This window comes from Malaclemys terrapin, chromosome 1 (assembly GCF_027887155.1).
Source record: "Malaclemys terrapin pileata isolate rMalTer1 chromosome 1, rMalTer1.hap1, whole genome shotgun sequence".
NCBI classification, from domain to species: Eukaryota; Metazoa; Chordata; order Testudines; family Emydidae; genus Malaclemys; species Malaclemys terrapin.
In genome coordinates this window covers 191,526,990-191,549,758 of record NC_071505.1, presented here as the reverse complement: position 1 = coordinate 191,549,758, position 22,769 = coordinate 191,526,990, and the positions used below count along the sequence as shown (strand labels likewise).

The 22,769-nt window shown below is 39.4% G+C and overlaps 1 protein-coding gene across 2 annotated transcripts in view; it reads right to left on the bottom strand.

Moving 5' to 3' along the window:
- The window catches only part of DOP1B (DOP1 leucine zipper like protein B), a 91,705-nt gene that overhangs the window by 38,891 nt on the left and 30,045 nt on the right, over window positions 1–22,769 (bottom strand). The window contains exons 6-17 of one of the 2 annotated variants that reach the window (XM_054048850.1): window positions 20,472–20,570; window positions 18,639–18,762; window positions 15,827–15,927; window positions 15,269–15,377; window positions 11,432–11,552; window positions 10,219–10,338; window positions 8,984–9,089; window positions 7,780–7,971; window positions 5,830–6,520; window positions 3,535–3,806; window positions 1,587–1,739; window positions 390–490 (exon numbers count right to left, since the gene is read on the bottom strand). In XM_054048850.1, coding sequence (XP_053904825.1) covers window positions 390–490; window positions 1,587–1,739; window positions 3,535–3,806; window positions 5,830–6,520; window positions 7,780–7,971; window positions 8,984–9,089; window positions 10,219–10,338; window positions 11,432–11,552; window positions 15,269–15,377; window positions 15,827–15,927; window positions 18,639–18,762; window positions 20,472–20,570 — 2,189 coding nt within the window. The remainder of the gene's footprint in view (window positions 1–389; window positions 491–1,586; window positions 1,740–3,534; window positions 3,807–5,829; window positions 6,521–7,779; window positions 7,972–8,983; window positions 9,090–10,218; window positions 10,339–11,431; window positions 11,553–15,268; window positions 15,378–15,826; window positions 15,928–18,638; window positions 18,763–20,471; window positions 20,571–22,769) is intronic. The other variant, XM_054048858.1, reaches the window with a different exon arrangement.

The following is a 22,769-nucleotide window of genomic DNA, read 5'->3' as shown; positions in this document are numbered from 1 at the left end:
GGGCCCTTTTATCCTTTTCTAGGGAAATGCCCCACCTTCTCGATGTAGGAAGCCACTCCCGTTAGAAGGTGGGGCCTCAGCTGTTCACTCTTTGCTGACAACAGGGAAAGCAACTCCCAGCAGAGACTTCAAACTCCTACTCCCCTTGGAACACCCACCAAACAAACAAACAAAAAAACCCACAGCCCAAGTACTTTATGACTTGCCGTGAGAGAGTGTTACCAACACAAATAGGGTTTTTTTTTTTAAAGTTAAAAATAAATAAATAATTTGACACCCTTACTTTGGTTCATATGACTGTCCAGGAGATTTTTTTTCCTAGCAAAAAAGTAAAATTTAACTAGATATATTTATAGAAACATGAAGCCAGGCAAATTAAAGTACAATACCTATCAAAGGATCGATTGTGGGAAGTGACTCTGCTGCCTTGGATTTCTCTGGTCAAATGCCATATCACAGAGAATCTGAAAAGTGCCTCCAGCCTTGTCCCCTTTACAGAAGGAAAAAGAAGAGACAGGAACTTTTTGATTCTGTGATAAATGTAGTAAGTTTAGTGAATTTAAAAGGCTCTAGTAAAAAACAATGCTTATTGCATAGATGACTTCTAAAATCTTAAGACTTCTGCACCTGTTTTTCATTTCTAGATAGGATTAACACACAATGCCATTTTCTTGCCATGCACTCACAACCCAAGGCAATCAAAACAAAAAAGCCCCTAGTGCACGAAAAAAGCTGATGATTTCAAAGAAAAGACATGTTTGGAATTCCCATTTACAGTATTTTAATCTCTTGAGTTATTGGGGGTTGGATGACAAAGAACGGTGATACGAAGGGACTGTTATTAGTGGGCAGACCTTACTGAGGATTTATCATCCCTGAATGTGTATAAGAGTCTAAAATATAGGTTTCCAAACTCTTGACTATTCAGATACCCACAACCCCTGTATGGATCCTAATATATAACAAGTTTCAGAATTGTGAGAGCAGATATATATAGATATATCTATATATAAAATGAATCACAGAAGGTTTAAGACATTGGTTATATATTAGCATCATGGTGTGACCTTTTATTTAAATTACACGTTAGCGGTCAGAAAAACTAAGAAAGAACTGATCGATCTTTAAAATAGGGAAATGAAATTGCTAAAGGGAATCTGCTCATTTTAAATATAGTTTGACTATGACTGGTCTAGGAGCCGTTCAGTGCTGTCTCCGACACAAGGTCAAATGACTTCTCAGAACATAAGGTTGGGAAGAATAAGTCAGTGTCCAGCCCAACTTGTTTTCAGACTTACCATGGATCTGGAAAATATTTAGAAATGCTGTGAAGGACTGCTAATTTTGGAGAATCTGTGATTTTAGGGAAAGTGGATAGCATCCAATGACTAAGATGGGTCCTATGTTGATTCATCCAGAAACTGAGGGAATGCACCACAGGGAGGAGTGAGAGATTATCAACTGTGGTCTCTAGAGAAGCAGGGGTTGAGAAGCCCTGAAGCTGTGCAGCCAGGGAGCTGAAGGTTGGCTGGAGCTAGAGGTAAAACACTACAATAATAAGGCAGCCTAGGAAATACAGGACTTACTTTATCATGATCCAATAGCGTATGACAAATAATATCTTCACAAATATTAGCTGATGGAGCCAAGCAGTGCAGTCTATAAAACAGCTCCACACAGGTAATGTGGTGCTCCCTTGTCTCTTTGTTCAGCTGATTCCAAAGTACTTGAGCGACTCTCTAGGGGAACAGATAAAATAAATTGTACCACTCCCACTGGTTTAAAAGTTTGGTATAAACACTAAAGTGTTCTGTATTTGTGAAAAGGGTAGTTCATATTTTCGTATCCTGCATATTCTCAGTTTAGGGAAGTGCAATTCATAAATCCAGAACTAGGGGAACACAATAGCACTGTCCTGGAGTTGCAATCAATTCATGTCTGTGCACTAATGGGTGAGGAAAGCAGAGTTCTGCTTCCATTTCTAACTTTAATCCCCACCCCAAACATGAAGAATTCAGATGATGTAAACAATACTAAAAATTGTAACACAAAAGCGGCACATAGGTAAGAAATGGAACACCGGGATAGTTTTACCACTTTGGCATACAAAGAGGAACAAGGTTGAAAGAAGTGGTAATGTGATAGAGCCACCTTTGCCTCACACGATTAAACAGTAGCTCCCAATTAAAGTTTAAAAATTTAATTTAGAATATCCCCCCCCCCCACCGCACGTCGTTTTAAAAAGTAACTAGCTGCTTAGACATGCCCTTCTCCCTCCAGCTAAGCCTCTCAACTGCCCTTCACATTACCTATTACAAAGAGTTGAGAGTTGACCTTGCACGGAAGCAGAGAGAAATAGTAAGATAACCTTACAGCTGTCCTTAGAAATATTCCTATAAATAATCACAACATATTGCAGAATAAAAAAAAATTACTATGGTATTTGATCAAAGAGGCACCCACTGGATTTAGATACAATATTTTGTCTATGAATAATATGGATGCTGATTGTCCAAAGCCATAATCCAAATGAAGACATCCTATCTATGTTTAAATCTCTAGTGACGGACAGGTGTAACATTTCCACCTTATTACCAGAGTATATAATTTAGATAATGATCTCTTTTCCACTATCCTCCATCTCATCTATTTCTACCATAAGGTTTTGTTGGTTTTTTTTGTTAAAGAAAGGATTCAGTTGCAAAGAATGGGGAAGACTGACTCCTGCTATCCCTATCTCAGTTACTAAGCTTTGCAGCAAAGACAAGAGAAACTGATGAGGTAACAAAAAAGGAAAGCAACCATTTTAAACTTCTTTTCCTGCCCCCTATGTTTTGCCTTTTAAACAGCATTTGGGGGCCCACCAGCCAGTTGAAATTCGTACTGTCTATTATCAAAAGATAAAATGGAAGCTGTTTAAAAACTCTCAATGTAGCTCTTTTGCAATAGTATTTGAAAGTGGCTATTGGACCACAAATGACTACTGATAGGGCACCCTTCAGAAATATCTCCCCCCACCCGCCCCACTTATGTGGAATACAGTGTACTTTTAATTTTTCCCCATTTTATCTACCATCACCCATTTTTCATACTGGGAGCGCAAAAGAGCATAAAATCCTTCTAATATCTAGTCTTCAAGTTCACAAAACAAAAACAAATGAAGGCATTTAGTGTTAGGGATCAAGATTTTCAAAAAGTGACTAGTGATGTTTGGTGCCCCACTTGGGACACCTGGGTCTTTATTTTCCAAAAGTGCTGAGCATCCACCCTCTAAAATTCAGGGACCTTTAAATCTGTGCACAAGAAAGTTAAGGTTTTCTAAAAATCACTACTGACTTTTGAAAATATCGGCCATGATACATTATAAGAGACATAAGTTATGTCAGAGTGTGTATAACTAGGCCATACATGAGTCTCTCCAGTAGACATGAAGGCACTACCTTCAATGTTGTGTTAGAATTATCCCAGAAATCCATCTAATTATGACTAACATATTTTAGCTAAAGCATATTTGTACAGTAAAGAGTTTGACACCTGATAGAAGTTGGTTTTCTCTGATATTAGCTTTAGGACGCCAGGAGCAATTGGAGGAACTGTGACCATCTGCAGTCTCCCAAAGAAGGGGTTGTGCCCAGAGATTTTATACCGCTTCATTCGGTCTTCAATCACAAGTGCCAGTGACTGAGAATGGTTGATAACTTCAAGCAGCGTGGAGATGGACACATTCTGAATGTAGCAGTCATTTACGCAGCAGCATATCGTCATTAGGGATTTAAGCCACAGAGGGAAGCTGGTATCACAACCTCCTCAGAAGACAGACAGGGAAAAAAAATGCTTTTATAACATTTAAAATGTTAACATCTGTCAAATCTGAAGATGCCATGGAATTTACCTTCCCACAAAATCATGAGCTTTATAACAACTCTTATACACCTCTACCCAGATATAACGCTGTTCTCGGGAGTCAAAAAGTCTTACCGTGTTATAGGTGAAACCGTGTTATATCGAAGTTGCTTTGATCCGCTGGAGTGCGCAGCCCCCACCCCCACTCCCTAGAGCGCTGCTTTACCACGTTATATCCAAATTTGTGTTATATCGGGTTGCGTTATATCGGGGTAGAGGTGTATTTCAATGTGTAGCATTAGCTTGACCTACTAAAATATGTTATGTACTACCCTTTTATTCTATTAAAAGAGTTTATGCATATGTTTTAGCTCTCCTAACACCAATTAAATTTTATTATCCACTAAGATATCATGAAGCAGCCCAAAAGAATAGGAAAAAACATTAAAACAACTAACCAACATAGCAAATCTCAACATTCTACCAAGAGCCCCATCCTCTCAACACCTCCCCCCCCCTAAATGCATGCATTTTCGTTGTATATTCTGTTACATTAATGGTACTTCCATTAACAGCTAGACTAATTTGTTTGAGAGAGGAATATGTTGGGGGTACAATTAAAAGTAACTAAATATAAAGGTCCTAAAACACAAGCACCTCAAAAATTGTAACAGGAAAGTCACGGACAAGATTTGGTAAGAATTATAAATATAACGCTTTGGACTTTTAGTAACAAAAATCCCCTGACAAATCCATGTTTGTAGAAGACTGCTAGTGCCTCATTATATACTTTGACCCCAGACATTCCTCTCACAATCAAGTGAAAAAAAGACCAATCACTCTGAAAATTAAGCATGTGCATGAAGATGTAATATTTTTTAAATTAACATTATTCATTCTACTATTCATGTAGCTTCTGTATGAACTATCTTACAGAAAGTTACTCACCCCTCCCTTCCTTACTACAAATTCTCTGATTTAGGAGTGAGGTTGTTTTTTCTTCCTTGGAAACTCTTTACTTTCTATGGACTATGTAGAGGAAAAAGCCCTAAAAGTCAGAATGCCCATATTGACTCCAACATGATATCCTGGAAACTCAGAAACTGTATGACTCTAAACCTTTAATTAGAACACTTGACATAACTGAAGTGTCTTCCATTGGAGTATCTCAAAGAACTGAGGGCTAGTCTACACTGGCAATGCTAAAAATACCAAAACCACACACAACACCTCCATGAGAGGTGTAGCTCCCAGCGCTGGGGCACTGTTTATACTGGCACTTTACAGTGCTGAAACTTGCTGTGCTCGGGGGGGGGGGGGTGTTTTTTCACACGCCTGAGTGAGGAAGTTGCAGTGCTGTAAATTGCCAGTGTAGACAAGCCCCAACGTTGAAGACACAACTGCCCAGGGAGTAGGTAAGTATTATCCCTATTTTACTGATATCAGAAATCTGTCGCAAAACCAGAAGCAGAACCCAGATCTCCCATTGCCCCACTCCTGTGTCCACCACAAGCCTATCTTTTCTAATGGCCCACTCTTACCCTCTTCCAGGGGAGTAGCTGAACTGTCAATGGGAACCAGCCCCAATTATGCAGTTTGTTCTGATGTTGCATGTTAGCCTGCGTTGACCCTCTTTTCCCAGGGAACCCTGAGGGGGTGGGGCGAATTGTTTTATCCAGGACCAGAACACCAAATTATTTCAAAAGAGAACAAAGTGGATTTCAAAAACTGCAAAACACACTCAATTCTAAAACATAAGATGCACTCTAATATGGGCATGTCTTGGACACAGTAAGCAATTTGCCTTCAGTCTCTCCCCATATCCCTCCAAATACCCAAAATGTACTACAACTGCATTCATAATACACACCCTGTCATATTATATTGTGTACACATTCTTGGTTGTGCCTAGTACATAGTGCACTTAGTTTGTAGTACAATTTACATTTTGGGACACTGATGTTATTTGTCTAAGACACTTCTTACCAGGAACGTGAAACAGAGATAAATACAATTGTTCTGTTTCTTCCTCAGAAAGGTAGACTGGGAAAGTAGTACATTCCAGTAGAAGGTGACAAGCAGCAGCAAAGGCCTCTCTGCAGTCTTCTTTCATGTCCCCCAAATCAAGCATTACCTGCTCAATGTCCCATTCTTCTTTTCCCTTTTTGCTACCAACGTCATGGTTTGCAGGGAAGAGAGGCTCCAGACTTTTCTGTTTAAATGGTGATCCTCGAACTGTGAACAAGTCTGAAAGCATTTGTTTAAACTGCGGTACGGTAATTTGCTTTCCTTCCCAGGGGTTCTTTTTCTTGCTAGCATTTTCAGCGACTCTGTAATTATTTTCTTTCTTCTCTCCTCTGCTCATGTTTGCTATTGAAATTCTGCCATTTCCTGGATCTTGTAAATGCACCCCAAAAATGTATTTACTGGCAAACTTATCAACTAACTCTTGGATACAATGCAAAGTCCTCTGAATACTCCCCCCATTTTTCCAAACATCATCCTTTTCAGGAGTCACTCTTGGCAATCTTAAGTGTTGAGAGAGCTCTGGGGATGAGGCACTTAAACCTATGCCACTGTCTTCAGACTTGAGGGGAGCGAAAGCAGTGTCATCTTCATCCTGTAGTGCAGGCTTGGTTTCTAAAGTTATATCACCATTTTCTTGTTTCACTGGGCTCTGAAATGGAAGCAGTGAGTGTCTATTTCATTACACTGTATTTTTGGAGTTTCTTTAAATAATTGAAATCACACTTGGGGCAGCAGGGGAAAAAAAAAAAAAAAAAAAAAAAAGTGTAGGACAGGAATCCCTTCCCTTCTGCCCTGATAACTTGTGCAATGTCTTTGTGAAAATGGTATCAATAGACTTGTAAGAGTTATGGTCCTGCTGATGACTGCTGTTTAGTCAATATTCTCTTTTTTGAGGAACATCCTATGGCTTGTGTTATACAGAAGGCCAGATTACATGGTCACAATGGTCCTTTCTGGCCTTGGAATCTATGAATCTCCTGAATTTATGAATAAACCACCTTATCTGGCAATTGTTGGAGCCAAAGAGATATTTATATGAAATAGTTAGATGTGGCTATTGATGAGCTCTGTTGCATTGAAGACAAAACTATACTTGTTTTAAAACTACACCTCACACCTCCTCCTCTCTGAGGCTCTGGGCCATGTTTAGCACTTTCACGATCTAATGTTGTGCAATAGCAGCCCAACAGGAAATTTAAGAAGTGATAAAGCGTGGAAGGAAAGGGTTTCCTTGTTATGCCATTGATTAGAACGTCAATAAAGCAGCTACTGCCAAGTCTGATTGTTTCTAACTGTTATTTCTATTCTTGTATTATTGCTCATCATTAGCAAACTGTGTAGTTTGTTTTCTATCTGTATCACACATTAATTATTTCCCATGTTCTTGTGAGCTTGTTTAACAATTTGTTGTATTAACATGCATCTTGGAGCAGGCCAGGTAATCGTGATAACAAAAAGACTGGGCTTGATCTGGCCACTTCAACTCTTTATTTCAAATGCCCCAGGGCATCTTACCAGTACATTGAGTAGCATCCACAGAAGACCGGGCTCTTTTCAGTGGATGGGATGGAGCAGGAAAGGGGTTTGCACCACATCCTAGTTTTAGACAACACTATGCCTTTGCACGGCTTAGGCAACAAGTCAATTAAAGTTGGGGGTGGTGCCCAAAATGAGACCAGCTCAGATACATGGCACAAAGTGGATCAGAGTCTATGAAAGGGGCCTAAATAGGTAAGACTCAAGAAAATATACTGCTGCAATGAGTAACCTAAATTTCAGTTAGAGTAGAAAAGTTAGTAGCATACCATATTTTAATAATGCAAATTCTTTTATGGAGAGTACAACACTTTTGATTTGTGAATAGTTATTTATAAGCAAATAGGCAACAGGCCTTGCAGCAATACCTACCGAGTTTTCACTTCCGGTCTCATTATCCAAGTAGGCAGGAGGCATTTGTACTTTGCTAAGCACTTTGAAGCAGGTCTTTAAAGCATGAGTGAGTTCTGGTAAACTTAGAGTCTCCACATTCTCCAGAAGAGACTGTACCATGTAACTGAGCATCTGTGGGAGATACTGAGTCTGCACTTCAGAGTAAAGTTCCTAAAATAAGCAGGGATTTAAAGTAGTTAAATGCTAAATGGCTTAGCAGACAGAAATGGATTTTACCATTGTCAAGCTGCCTAATATAAAGTCTAACTTCAGTGAGCATAGATGTGACTAATACATGTGCACATTGAGTTAAGTTACATATAGTTGCTTTAAATAGTGCTACTACTCCACTCAATGCTGAACGTAGAACCAGATCCTAGTGTTGAATGGAATTTGACTATTGATAATATCCTTGCAAAACAGTCCAAATAATATATCCACCCAAGCAGCAAAGGGGGAAAAACCCCTGACAATACATGGCATATATATCCTTTAAAATAGGATACAGTTAATGAATTTTTTTTTTTTGGATGGGCAAGTAAAATGAAAAGTAATCACCCACAAGCAAGTGGGCATACAGAACTTTGCAAGTCATGCATGAGTTACCAGTCAATTCTAATTTCTATTTCAGTAAATTACAGTTTTATTATAAGTATCCAGTTATAATTAGAAAATTTCAGTAATTTTCACAAGTTCATTATTCGTATGTAAGTCATCTAATCAATATATTGATTTTCCAGGGAGTGCTGGTATTCCGAGACTGAGTTTATATATTTGTCAGATAACTTACAAAGATATTTGTCTATTAGCTGAGAAGCCCCAAACCATTCTTATTAGGAGGATATGTTGCATACCATGCTGATAGTAAACCCCCCATTAACACCTCAGTCCTATACACGCTGAGAAGACTAGGAACAAAGTTCTACTCTTGGTTTACATGGCATTAAGTGGTGTTGAATGGAACTCCTCACACGAGTAAGAGTGGGCAGGATTTGGCTCAAAGGATTGTGTATTTATTCATCAGTTTTCTTTTCAAATGAATACGTAGTTCCTCCATTAAAAAAAAAATGTATCCACCAAAATAAAAGCAATACTTCTGTGTAACTGAAACTTATCTGATAAAAGGGAAAGGAAATGAGAGTTAGGACTCTGAATGATTAACTTTAGGTCAAACTTGTCTTACCAAAGGAATCACATCAAGAAGGAACAACAGTAGTGTGCAGAGCTCTGAGATTGTAGGAGGAGTGCTGACATTCTCAGTAGGGTATCTTGTCTGCATGGATTTATTCCTGGCATTGAAAGAGAAAGTGTGGGTTATTTATTTTTTTAAAAAACCTAAACATACTTTATATTGGCATCCATGCTAACTACACAACCCAAGAAGGCCGATTTGTATCCACTATCAACTTGGCTGTTTAAGTCAAGTTCTTATCAACATTTTATTGTGATCACAAAGTTGTGTACAGTTTAGCATCCTATCATATGGTAGTTAAGAGAAGTACAACGCCACACTGTATTATCTTGATCAAAATAAGCACCAGTTTCTTCTCTTCTTTAAGGTTCATATTAGATACTTAGCAATGTTACCCGTTAGTCTAATTCCTCTCTGCTGTGCTGAGGAAACCCCCAACTACTAGTAGCCTAGCATATAAAGGGATATTTTCTGGGAATTTCATCTTCTGAAGACAAAAAGTTATAAAACTCGCATAGACAAGAGCAGAATAAAGGAAGAGTGCTATTATCCCATTCCAATAAATACTGGCTCATTTCAAGCACTACTTATGGTGCTTAAATACTATGCTGACTGACAGGACACCTCCTTTCAACTACCTAATTAGGTTTAGAATGAAAACACACTCATACTTAATTGCACACTTTGGAAGAAGCACTTTTCCATTAAAATTTTGATTACAGTTAAATAGGTATACCTATTCTAAAAACAAAAGTTTGGCCACCTTGTGTGCCTCTTAAACAATATTAATTTCATTTCTACATAGCATGTGAGAAGACACTAGGCCAGATTCTTCTGTATGGGGAGTTGCTGTATGCTGTATTTTATGTACATTAGCTGAAAAAACAAAGTGGCCAGGAAAGATCATCCTAGTGTAAGTATGATCTTATCCCATGTGATTTCCTTGCTTTCTACTTATGAACATGCAGTTTTTCCTCCAGAAAACAACCATGTTGCTTTTTGGAAAGAGTGACCAAACCATGGCAGTTTATTTTGTATTTAGAAACAGTTGCCTCAGATTTAACTACTTGTATTAGATGGTGAGTACAGTATCTAACCATGCATCTCTCTGCCCCTTTAGTTAGGATCATGACACTGGCATTTGAATCTTTCATTGACACTACTCTGTTGTCCTAGCTATGTAATTCTTAATTTATTTTTGCATTAATGCCAGACAGCATAACTACCTGAAGCAGTCCTCAAAACATCTGGTCATATAATCCCATAGAAAATCTGTACTTAGGGATGTGATCAACAAGTTGACTGTTTTAACAATTTCTGAGGCACTTCTATTCTCTTTGATCGCACTGTAAGAAGAACAAGAATGATTAGTGAAGACTAAACAACAAGTATACACATTTTTGTATTATTTGAACTATTCTTAGAAAGTTGGCCTGAAGAAAAGACATGAAGTTCCTTAATTCAAAAATCAAAACCAACCATTTTGGAATAGCTAAATTTTGTAAGTGTTTCTGAAGACACAAGAAATCTTTAACCTTTAATTTGATTTTGGGTATGTCTACACTACCCACCGGATCGGCGGGCAGGGATCGATCGATTTATCGCATGTAGTGTAGACGTGATAAATCGATCCCCGATCGCTCTCCTATCAACTGCTGAACTCCAGCTCGGCGAGAGGCGGAAGCAAAGTCGACGGGTGAGCTGCGGCAGTCGACCCCACACCACAAGGACGTGAGGTAAGTCGAACTAAGATACGTCGACTTCAACTACGCTATTCTCGTAGCTGAAATTGCACATCTTAGGTCGATCCCCCCCTAGGGTAGACTAGGCCTTTGTGAACTAAAAAGTTGAGCTCTGTCAACACATTTATGTAATAAATCTGATGTTAGAGAGACAAGGTGGGTGTATGTATTTATGTATGCAACACTGCATATATAAATATGATGTTATCAGCCAAGAATCTAAATCAATGATCTCAAATCCTCTTAGTTGGAAGAGAACAACCCTGTGATGCTAAAAGAGAACTCAAGATAGGAAATATAAAGGAAAATAAAAAACAGATTGGAGGGGAAAAAAAAAAAAAAATTGATGATTTTCATTTTTTTTACATCAAAAAGACACTGTTAGAACTTATGCTATTAACAAACAGGTAAGATTTACCCAATGTGATTACTGAATACACCTCTACCTCGATATAATGCTGTCCTCGGGAACCAAAAAAATCTTACCGCGTTATAGGTGAAACCGCGTTATATCGAACTTGCTTTGATCCACCGGAGTGCGCAGCCTCGCCCCCCCGGAGCACTGCTTTACCGCGTTGTATTCGAATTAGTGTTATATCGGGTCGCATTATATCGGGGTAGAGGTGTAGTTTACTTTAGTAAGCTTTCTTATGAAAGATACAATTTCAACTATTAGTTGAAAATGGTTACGGTATACCTTGTAAGTACATTGCCACTTTGACTGTAGCCAAGTTTAAGATCAGAACCCAGGGCATCCTTGCAATAAGAATAAAAGGCTCGAATCACTTCAAGGAACAAATCCCCAACAACTTGTGGCCCTGCAATCAAAGGAAAAATAAATCCAGTAATTACTCCAAACTGATTACAGAACTAATGAATTACAAGCTTTTAGTCTAAAACTGAACTACTATCCCATGGTTACTTATGGGAAGTATGGGGATGAGACAATTTTCTATGACATTTTAAACTACTATCCAGATTCCGCTTGTGAGATCAAAAATTTGCATATTAAATAACTTCATTTTGTACACCTTAATAGAATGTGAGATTGCCAGAATTTTACAATTTCTTGTGAAGCTGCTTGAAAAGTTGGGCTGTATATTCCATATTTCACTTCAAAAGATCACAAGGTAGTTGCTTAATGAATGCCTGCATTGTTTTTAAATCACTTCAGACATTTATATAAATGTGTGCTAATGACATTTAATATACAGCGTGCATGTCTCAAATGACAATTGTACAGTTAAATTCCAGGGGGTTCCCACTGCCAGTTTAATATGCTGGCATTACAACGAAGTCTTCAATTCCATACATGGAAATTTGAACAGTTGGTAGGATCACACAGGTTAACACATGGAGAAGAGAAAAAAAGCATCAGAAATACACTAAGGAAGGCCTGATTTTCAGAACGGCTGGCAACTGTAGTTCCCATTGACTTTAACTGGAATTGTGGGTGCTCTGCGCTTTCGAAAAGCAAGTCCATAGTGCTAACAGCACATCTGAGGCTCAGCCATGAACCTCAAGAAGCTGCATAGGACTAATACTTCATGCTTATGTGATGCATGGCTAGAAAGGGTTAAACATCCTGTAAAATAAATAACCCTCAAAAGACATGTGGGCAGATAATGTTTGCGTTTTTATGTATTTACATATATATTAATAGGGTCAACAATGTAATCAATAGTCCCTGTCTATGTTGTATTCTGTTAATTCAGAGATCAAAAGATCATCCTGGCATTTAAATGAATTGTAAACACAGGATCTCTCTGTATTTATTTCTCTTTGAAATGTTTAGCAAGTCATCTAAGAATGGTGGAGGAACAAGCAAATTGCATTATGTTAATCTGTATGGCTAAGTACCAGTGATGGACCTCCTTCAAAGTCATGCTAAATACCTTTTGTTCCCAGAGGAATTCCAACTTGTCAAAAAAGACATGAAATTGTATAAAAGATCCTTGGGTCCTGATCCTGTTCATCTCAAATCTGCTTAGGCTTCATCAGGGGAAGTTTGAGTCACAAGACTGAGGTCCCAGTTATGCTGGAACACCCTGAATATGATATTTGGACATTGGAGTAGAACCTATGGACTATTTCTGAAAGAACTCTTTGCAACTACAAAGCTCACCATCTCTGCTATGAATCTGCACCTCAATGAATTGAACTCATGTCTGTATGTATATTGATCTTTTAACCACACTCTCTCTAGTTTTTTAATAAATTTTAGTTCAGTTAATAAGAATTGGCTGTAGTGTGTATTTGGGTAAGATCTGGAATATTCAATAACCTGGGAGGTAATGTGTCTGATCCTTTGGGATTTGTAGAACCTTTTCTTTTATATGATGAAATAAGATTTTCAGAAATCATCATATTTGACTTAGGTACCTGGATGGAGGCCTGAGGCTGGATCACTTTAAGGGAACTGTGTTGTTTGGATTTCTGAGTAACCAGTAAGGTAATAAAGCAGCTGTTTTATGCTGGTTTGGTAAATCAAAGTATTGAAATATCCACCAGCTTTTTGGGGATTGTCTACCTCGTTCTTTGCAGTTCACCCTAATTGAGTGGCCTCAGCTGGCCCCCACTGGGACCCTGGTCACAGCTTATATAGTGCTTTTTGTTCATAGATCTCAAGGCACTTTACAAGGGAGATCAGCACCATTATTTCCACTGTATAGATGGAGAAACTGAGGCACAGAGAGATGAAGTGACTTGCCCGTAGTTACCCAACAGGCCAGTGGGTGAGCCAGGAATAGAACGCAGGTCTCCTGAGTCGAGGTCTAGTGCTCTATCCACTAGATCACACTGCCTTGAAGAAAAATATTCTCTTTATGTTATGCTCTTTTGCATAGTATCTTTGCAATATATTGATTTCAAAATGAAGTGTCTAATTCACATTGACTTATAAGGCTCAAGAAGCTTTTTAATACTTTTTTGTGTACTACAGAAATAGGAATATTTCTAATTTTGTGGTATAGATGAATGCAGGACAGGTTTTATTTCACTGCTTTTGCTCTTGGATTATAGCTTAGTTTATATCCTAATGTACAAAATATATATTATTTGATAGATCCAATAGTTTTATTTAACAGTGCCTTCCTGCTCAGAAATTTAAAAAAATAAAATAAAATCCATACACCAAACAGTGCTTATACATAACAAAAGGCTCTAAGTGTAACAACTTATATCCTATAAATATTTCTTAAGTAAGAAAGCCCCCTTTAAAAAGAAATCTACCTGTGTTACAATGTGTCTAAAAGAAAGTCACGCCTGGACAAGAAAAGCAAGCATCCTGTTACATAAAACTGAGCATCTGAAGGAATGTTACATTCACTCAAGAAGTTTGCTTCCTTTGTAGACAAATGAACACTGAACTGAGCGCCTTGAACAAAATCTGTACAAAATTTTTTCACTTGGTAAAGGACAGTACACGTTCATCCTGGTTTTTCACATAAATGCTGTCTGATGTATTGATGAATTTGTAAAGAACAAAGGGGCAAATGCATTCAGAGAGGCAAACAAAGATATTTTCCTCTCCACCATCCATGAAATAGGAGAATCCTCAGACAAATACTAAAAAATTTAAGCCGCTGTCAGCTAAATATTTATAAGCTCATAATGTGAATTATTCATTCATGGTATCATCTATACAGATACTGTGATAAAATCTTCATAAGCAGGGTTACCATGCCCAGTTTCCTGCACAGCATTAAAAAACATCATTTTCTACAGGAGATGGTTTATAGGCATGAGATTCCTTCAGCGAGAAAACAAACTTCGTAAGCAACAAGTTGCCAAAGAGTACACAAGTTTCAAATAACCACAAGTTACTCATAAGCATCTTGTGTCTGTCATATGTTCAAGTACAGTAAATACTTCTTTGAGTAGGTTTTACAAAATATTGGTATACAGCAAATCAGGTATGTAATCTTGGCACCTGCATAGTGTAGGAGGATGTGCTGGCCCTTTATGGGTGAGGCACTGCCAGTTTGCATAATAGGACTGTGGATCTCTTGAGCACATGACAGACTGAGGACGTGACTACCGCGGGAAACAGGATATGCAGATCAGTCAAGGGAGACTCAGGAGGAGCAAGATGGGCCTAGGGAGGAGGCTTGCCAGGAATGGCCAAAGGTTGGGAAAGACACTGTACAGAAAGAGGAGAGAGTTGCCCAAGAAACTAAGCTAAATGAGATAAGGAAGGTGACCAGGGAGGGGTAAGAACTTGTTGTTTTCCTAACAGCCAGGGGGAGGTACGCAGCCTGGGAAAGGGGCTGTGATCAGAAGCAGGCAAAGACCAAAGAGAAAGTCAGATCAGTGACAGGATTGTAGAAAGTAGCCCCCGGGTGGGGAGTTGAGCAGAATATTGAGACTGAAATGGATGGCTGCTCTGCAATATAGGACTCAGGGGCTGGAACCTGAGGTAGAGGAGGGACTGCACCATTTGGAGGTGATTAACAGAAAGCCTTCTATACATCATGTCATCACTATAGTACAGCAGTTCTTAGCAGTCTGTGTCAGTAGTGATATTTAATATTACCTATTTCAGGTTTGTCAAGGAGACTAATTAGGATACGGAAAGGTTTCAGATATGCATGATCTTCTAAGGCAGACTCTGAGAACTTCTGATGCAATATTTCAATCAAAGCCTGTTAAAAGAAAACACCAAAATGTGACAACTACTAAGGAGAGATACTGTCATTTTATTAATAATTTTAGGTCTGGATGCTTGCACTAGGTGCCAGACTTAGATTACTGAAACAGAATAGGGGGGATAATAAATTAATTCAGATAATCAAGGAAATTTTCAGTTTATTTGATACATACGCAAGAAAGTTTTGGATAAACAGGATTTGTTTTTAGTAATTCGGGTAGGCTAGCGTAGATGGAACTGGCAGTTTTCATTAGATTCCATTTACATTGCATGCCCATAAAATGGAACAAAACAGCACAGCATGCGTTCAGACTTCCTGTCAAATGAATACAAAATAATGATCTCCTCCCATTTGTTATAGTTCAGGAAGAGAAGCCATGAAGGACATACAGTGAACAAGATGAACAGCAGTTTGTTCTGAGGTTTAACAAAATAAATACCAACCTCAACTAAAAGATCTTTGGAATATTTTCCAAAAAAATAGAGGGAATGATCTTCAAAAGCTGCAGAATCTGGAGCAAAAGTACCGCCTTTAATATCAGAGCCTACAAATTAAATAAAAACATCATGAGTACAGAAAATACTGATGTAACATACATACCATAAAAAAAGCAATAGAAGCAATTATATTCATTTTAACCTGAATTTGTCCAAGATGTAGTTTATGCTCCAGTCCAGGCTGAATGCCTTCAAAAAAATGTGCGCTTACGTGGAGGCCAACCACCAAGTAACTTGTGTCTCATCTGCAGCTTGGGCCCCTTTTTAGGGCCTCTACTACAGGCTATGACTGAATCATGCAGATTTTTCTGCATAACATCTAAAATATTTTCCTATCCATCCACACAGCTAAAACTCTTGTGCAGGCTCTCATGACTATTACTACAACATTCTTCTCTTTGGCCTGGACAAATGCAATCTTGCCGCCCTTGGATTCAAGTAGAAAGTTGCTGCAAAGATCATTTTCCCTGCTGGTTGTTTTGACCACATGACTTCTCTTTGCATCCCTTCACTGGGCTCCCTCTTCTCTAGCACATCAAACATAAGCCACTTGTCCTCACTTTCAAGGCCCTTCATGGGCTATCCCCACCCTACCCATCATCTCTCATTCACTACTGAGCTGTCAACTCCTGCCTCCAATTAGTCTGTGATGCCAGACTCCATTGCCCATTTGTTAAAATTTCCAAACAAGCGCCTTTGTGCCTTCTCCCACATTCCCGTGATACTCAGGAGGAAGTCCCCATAAACATCTGCAACTGTCTTACTCACATCCTTTAAAAAAAAAAAAAAAAAACCCTTAAAACGCTCCTTTTCTGTGATATCTACACAAAAAACTTGATAATGGCTGTGATACTGGAGTATTGAGATCAATGCCTATTATGACCAATATCGTCTCATTGTTTCCTGGTTCTCCCGCCCTCTCTCTGGGCTTGTCTACACTGGCAATTTACAGCGCTGCAACTTTCTCGCTCAGGGGTGTGAAAAAACACTCCCCAGCGCAGCAAGTTTCAGCACTGTAAAGCACCAGTGTAGACAGTGCACCAGCGCTGGTAGCTACACCCCTTGTGGAGTTGTTTTTTATAGAGTGCTGGGAGAGTGCTCTCCCTGCGCTGCACCACGACCACACGAGGCATGTTAAAGCGCAGCCGCAGCAGCGCTTTAGCATTGCCAGTGTAGACTAGCCCCCTGTCTATATCCATCTGTTGTCTCTTGCCTTATACTTAGATTGTAAGCTGCTTGGAGCGGGCACCATCTTTTAGCTCTGTCTTTGTACAGCGCTTAGCACAATGGGATCCTGGTAATATATGTATCACCATCATCAACAGCTAATCAAATCCCTCCCAATCCTTGAAATGGTGTCGGCCTGAAGCATCCTTCTGGAAGTGAAAGATAGAGATAGATAGATCCCTTCAGAGCCGATCAAAGTCGTTGCCTCCTCCCTCCCCACAGAGATTAAGCAACTGGATAGAATTGTGATCTCATGGAGCCAATGGGAGTATCGCTACTGACTGCACCAGGGCCAAGATTTCATCATGCTATTTTCTGTGCCTCTTCTAAAACCTTGACACCCTTGTGAGTTATTACTGAAGCTTTAGATCCAACATCAGTTCTCTTCAGGACAGAGCATTGCACTAGCAATAAGAACATAAGAACAGCCATACTGGGTCAGACCAAAGGTCCATCTAGCCAGGTATCTGTCTTCCAACAGTGGCCAATTCCAGGTGCCCCAGAGGGGAAGAACAGAACAAGAAATCAAGTGATCCATCTAATGTTGCCCATTCCCAGCTTCTGGCAAACAGAGGCTAGGGACACCATTCCTGCCCATCCTGGATAATAGCCATTAATGAACCTCTCCTCCATTAATTTATCTAGTTCTTTTTTGAACCCTGTTATTGTCTTGGCCTTCACAACATCGTCTGGCAAGGAGTTCCACAGGTTGACTGTGCATTGTGTGAAGAAATACTTCCTTTTGTTTGTTTTAAACCGGCTGCCTATTAATTTCATTTGGTGACCTCTAGTTCTTGTGTTATGAGGAGTAAATAGTACTTCCGTATTTACTTTCTCCACACCAGTTATGATTTAACAGACCTCTATCATACCCTCCCTTAGTCATCTCTTTTCCAACATGAAAAGTCCCTATTTTACTAATCTCTCTTCATATGGAGAGAAGAGACAACCAAGCCAGCCTGGTATTAAGGAGTCTTATAAATGGAAGACTAACTTGGTAATTATTGTTATCAGTTTGTTACTGAAACTATGTTATCACCGTTGTAATTTTAATTGGGATAAGATTTGATTCCGATTCACTACTTTAAAGCAACCCTTTTTTCTACTTGACAACAGCTCACATACTACAGTTTAAGAATTGCATCTGTACAGAATTGTTGTAGATACTCAAATGCTATGGTATGTAAATCGAGATTCACGGATTACAAAGAACAATCATTTCTGCTTCACATTCAGGCATGTTTGCTCTCTGACTAAAGTTATCTCCCAAACTTATTATAGACATTCCGAGACTGAATTGTGATGAGGGATATCAAGTATTTGTTAGAGACTTTAAGATTTAAGAAGGCAGAATTTATTTATCAACAGAAACAATATTGGCTTAATAGAATTCTCAATTGCAAAAGAGTTGTCATTTATGAACAGAATGAAGAGACTTCTATTATTTATCTCTGGAAAAGTATATTCAAATGTAGAGGACAAAGTACAAATTAGATATTTAAACTTAATGTCACCACATATTGCACAGTACCTAGCAACCACGCATATAATCTTCTATTTAGTGACATGTCTCTCCTCAAGAGCGTTTGTGTAGCTGCTGAGAGAATATGGACTACATCAGACCTGAGCAGTGGAATAGCACTTTCATTGTAGTCCTAGACAAAGAATAAAGACAACTTAGCTGTAGGTGAACTGTAAAATTCACAATTAAATAATTTCTAATGGCTACCGGTATCAGATATAATACTGACAAAGATATGTTATTAGATCTAGCCTACTAAAGGAGAACACGGACAAACCAACAACCTGCAATTTAAAATCTCAGTAGAAATTGATCCACTGAAGTCTTCCTTTAAAATCGCATGGTCATCTTCAAAATTTTTATTGTATAACCACAATTAAGACATCAAGCCTAATTAAGAATTAACCAATTTTGTTACTCACTAACAAATTAAATTAGCTGACATCTTCAACACTAGGATGATGCTAGGAGACAAATTAGCAAAAAGCAATAGGGGAAAAATCTATTTAATGAGGCACAAAGTATTTGATTTTGCAAATACTGTGTAAATATTTTAATTTAGTCCAGACAACCTCAACCACTTAAGAACTCTTAGCTGGGAAAAATAAAAATCCAGTTCATTTCCTATACATAGTTGCTCAGGCTTGAGCTCTTCACATTTTATGTTAGCAACCCCTAAGTGTGTGTTTAAGAACACCAGTGGTGTCTCAGGCCTAATGGATGGTAACCACTATGTGGGACTTTGGGGAAACAAAGTGGATGCCTGATCCTGCTGCAGTCCACAGCCAGAGGTGAAAATAAGCCGGTACCGCACGGTATGGCGTACAGGCAAGAGCCAGTACACCGTGCTGGACCGCACCGGCTTCCGCGGCGGGGATTTAAAGGGCTCGGGGCGGGGAGCTCCGAGCCCTTTAAATCCCAGCCCCAGCCCGGCAGCCAGGCTCGGGCAGGGATTCAAAAGTCCCGGAGCTCCCAGCCACAGCGGGGAGCCCAGAGCCCTTTAAATCCCGCCCCAGCTCGGCACCCGGGCTGGGGCAGGGATTTAAAGGGCTCAGAGTTCCCTGCCGAAGCGGGAAGCCCCAAGTCCTTTAAATCCCGGCCCCGGAGGGATTTAAAGGGCCCTTTAATTTGCCCCTGAGCCCTGGGGGCGCCCAGCCACCTCTGCAGCTGAGAGCCCCAGGTTGATTTAAAGGCCCCGGGGCTCCCAGCCACAGCTGGTGCCCCAGGGCCTTTAAATCTTGAGAGGCCCCGCCCCCCTCAGGACTCCAGCAGTACCGGTAAGTCCTGTACGTTACTTTCACCCCATCCACAGCCAAACTAGTGACTGCAAATGGTGCAGGATTAGACCCGAAGGGTATGTCTACATGGGGAGGGGAAGAAAGGGAATTAAAAACAAAAACAACACCCTCCCCCACCCCCTCACAAGCCTGCAGCAGCAAGTCTCAGAGCCCTGGTCTACAGATTTGTGCTTGTGAACCTCATGCTATGGCACCAAAAATAATCACGTAGATATTCCAGACTGGGCTGGAGCTCAGGGTCAAACCCACTCCCCTCCCCAGGCTTCAGAACCCAAAGACCAACCCAAGCAGAAATATCTATGTGGCTATTTTTATGGCCACAGTGTAAAGTTCCATGAGGTCAAGTCTGTAGAACTGAGCTCTGAGACTTGCTTCTGCAGGGTTGTTTTGTCATATAGACATATCCTTAGAAAGAGAAAATAACTGGTGTGTATTTACAGGAATATCTACATTATGTAGGACCCTACAAGAATCTTCCCTCAGTAAGATCTTATCCTTCCGCCAATAAAATGTAATCATAATGACATTCAAATAATGCTCTTACCAAAGATGTATAAAATGGAAAAAAGAAGAGAAGCACTTCCAAAGTATTTCTTTGCACAAGAACATTTGAATCCAATACTGATACACGCAAAGATTTTACCTGTTATTTGAGAAAGAAACATACCACCATTTTATTTATAGTTATAATCGTTACCTAAGTTATGAATATTGTTGACAGCTATTAAATATTTTAATTATTTATTTTATCTTCTAAGGAATACCAACATCAGTACCTTTACTTGGTGTGACGTTATATGATTAAAATGTGACCATGTATATCAGTGTTACTATCACTGTTATACAATTGCAACAAATCTTGTGCAAAGTATGTCATGTAAAGTGTCAATGGAAAAGTTGTGATTTGCTGAATAGGATTATCCTGTTTGTATGCATTTATCTTTTTTGTACCTGAAGTTATGAGTATTGACTATATACCTTTATTTCAAATGTGTTTGCTCCTGTGATAACTAAATTAGTTTACATCTAGTCTAGCTAGCAGTGTGACTGGACCATTCGAGTTGATGGCCCATCAACGAACACAACGGGCCATGGAAGAAGTTTATCCCCGCAGGATGGGCCTTCCGGAGGACATTTTAGCCAGAATATGGGTAATGACTCCTGGTGTGACTCATCACAGCATGCAACGGCATGTGACTTGCTCATGTGACTTTGGACTCCATCTTGTTCCTGTACTTTTCCACAAATTAAGGGTTTGTCTAGACTACCACTTTTGTCGGTCAGAGGTGTAAAAAAAGCACCCCCCTGACTGACAGACGTTTCCGTGGCAAAAGTGCTGGTGTGGTCAGCGCTATATCGGCAGGAGAGGCTCTCCTGACAACATAGCTAATGCCACTCATTGCGGGTGGTTTAATTATGCCGGCAGGAGAGCTCTCTCCTGTCGGCCAAGAGCGACTACACGGGAGACCTTACAGCGGCACAGGTGTACTGCTACAGCTATGCCGCTGTAAGGGCCGTAGTGTAGACATAGCGTAAGACAGAGTTTTCCCTCCACATGGGAGAAAATATAAAGGCCCTGGAACATCTCCATTTTGCCTCTTTCCTGCTCTGGACTACGGACTTACGCTAAAAGGAGCATTCTAATCAATGGACTGAAGGCCTTCCAATCTTTTGGATGTTACCAGAGATATTATAAACCAGCAGTTCATTTCATCACTGCTTCAAACCCGATCCAAGAACTTTGCAATGCATGAATGTATTTGATTCCTTTGACCATTTGACCTCTCTCCTTTTTCTTTTCTCTTATAAATAAACCTTTAGCTATTAGATACTAAAGGATTGACAACAGTATGATTATTGGGTAATTTCTCAGCTGTTTGTCCTGCATCTGGCATCTTCAGCTGTGACCCACTGAGGCACGGCGACACTTCATATTTAAAACTACATATTTAAAGAGAACTTTCTTTCCACAAATAGGAGAACATAAAAATGATTCAGCTTTATATTGTTTCCATATATAATGATTAGCATTTCCACATATCTGGGTAGGCCACAATTTTGAATATCTGATGCCTGCCAATGCATCTTGAGATGACACATCCTGTCTGATGATTAGTTACAGTTATTCCAGTATTTCTGGTAAAACAATAGGTAATTTAAAACCTATGAAACATTTTTCAATTTCAAAAAAGGAAATTAAATACAAGACAATAGATACTGGAGTTCTCCTGTTGGTTTACTGCTGTTTGGTTTAGTTGTATGTTATTTTAAATAATGTCAGAAGGTGCACAGTGTTAAAGTTAAAAAAAACAAGAACATCTTAAACACTGTCTGACATATAATGACAGAGTTTGACATTCCATTCCTAAAGGCAAAATGGAGTAAGCAAAGATGGGCATGTCAGCTTTATTTTTCATTTCTTGTCTTTTCTGATTTAGACCAAGTCAAATCCTTAATGCTGTACTTAATATTCCTGTAACCAAAGAAACTGCAGCCCAAGGTGAGTGCAGAAATGCTGGGGTTGTAAAGGAGTTTGGTTAAAAATTATCAAGGACATGCCACCCCTAGGCAGTTCACTCCCCCAATGCACCGCTTCTCTACTCATTTCCCATTTTTCAAATTTTTGGTCCTACTTTCTGGAGCCAAGAATTATGAGACTCTCCAATCTTCTTCTCCCAAGCACTTCTGGACAACTGCAATAGGTAGGCAGCTAATATTAGTGGTTGCAGAGGATAGTCTTTTCACTAAGTGTAAGAATGCATTAGATCTCACTCCACCTCTCCTTTTTTGTTTTTTATGGTGTATAAAACGGATACTGATTTTGAACCGTTTGTGTACAATG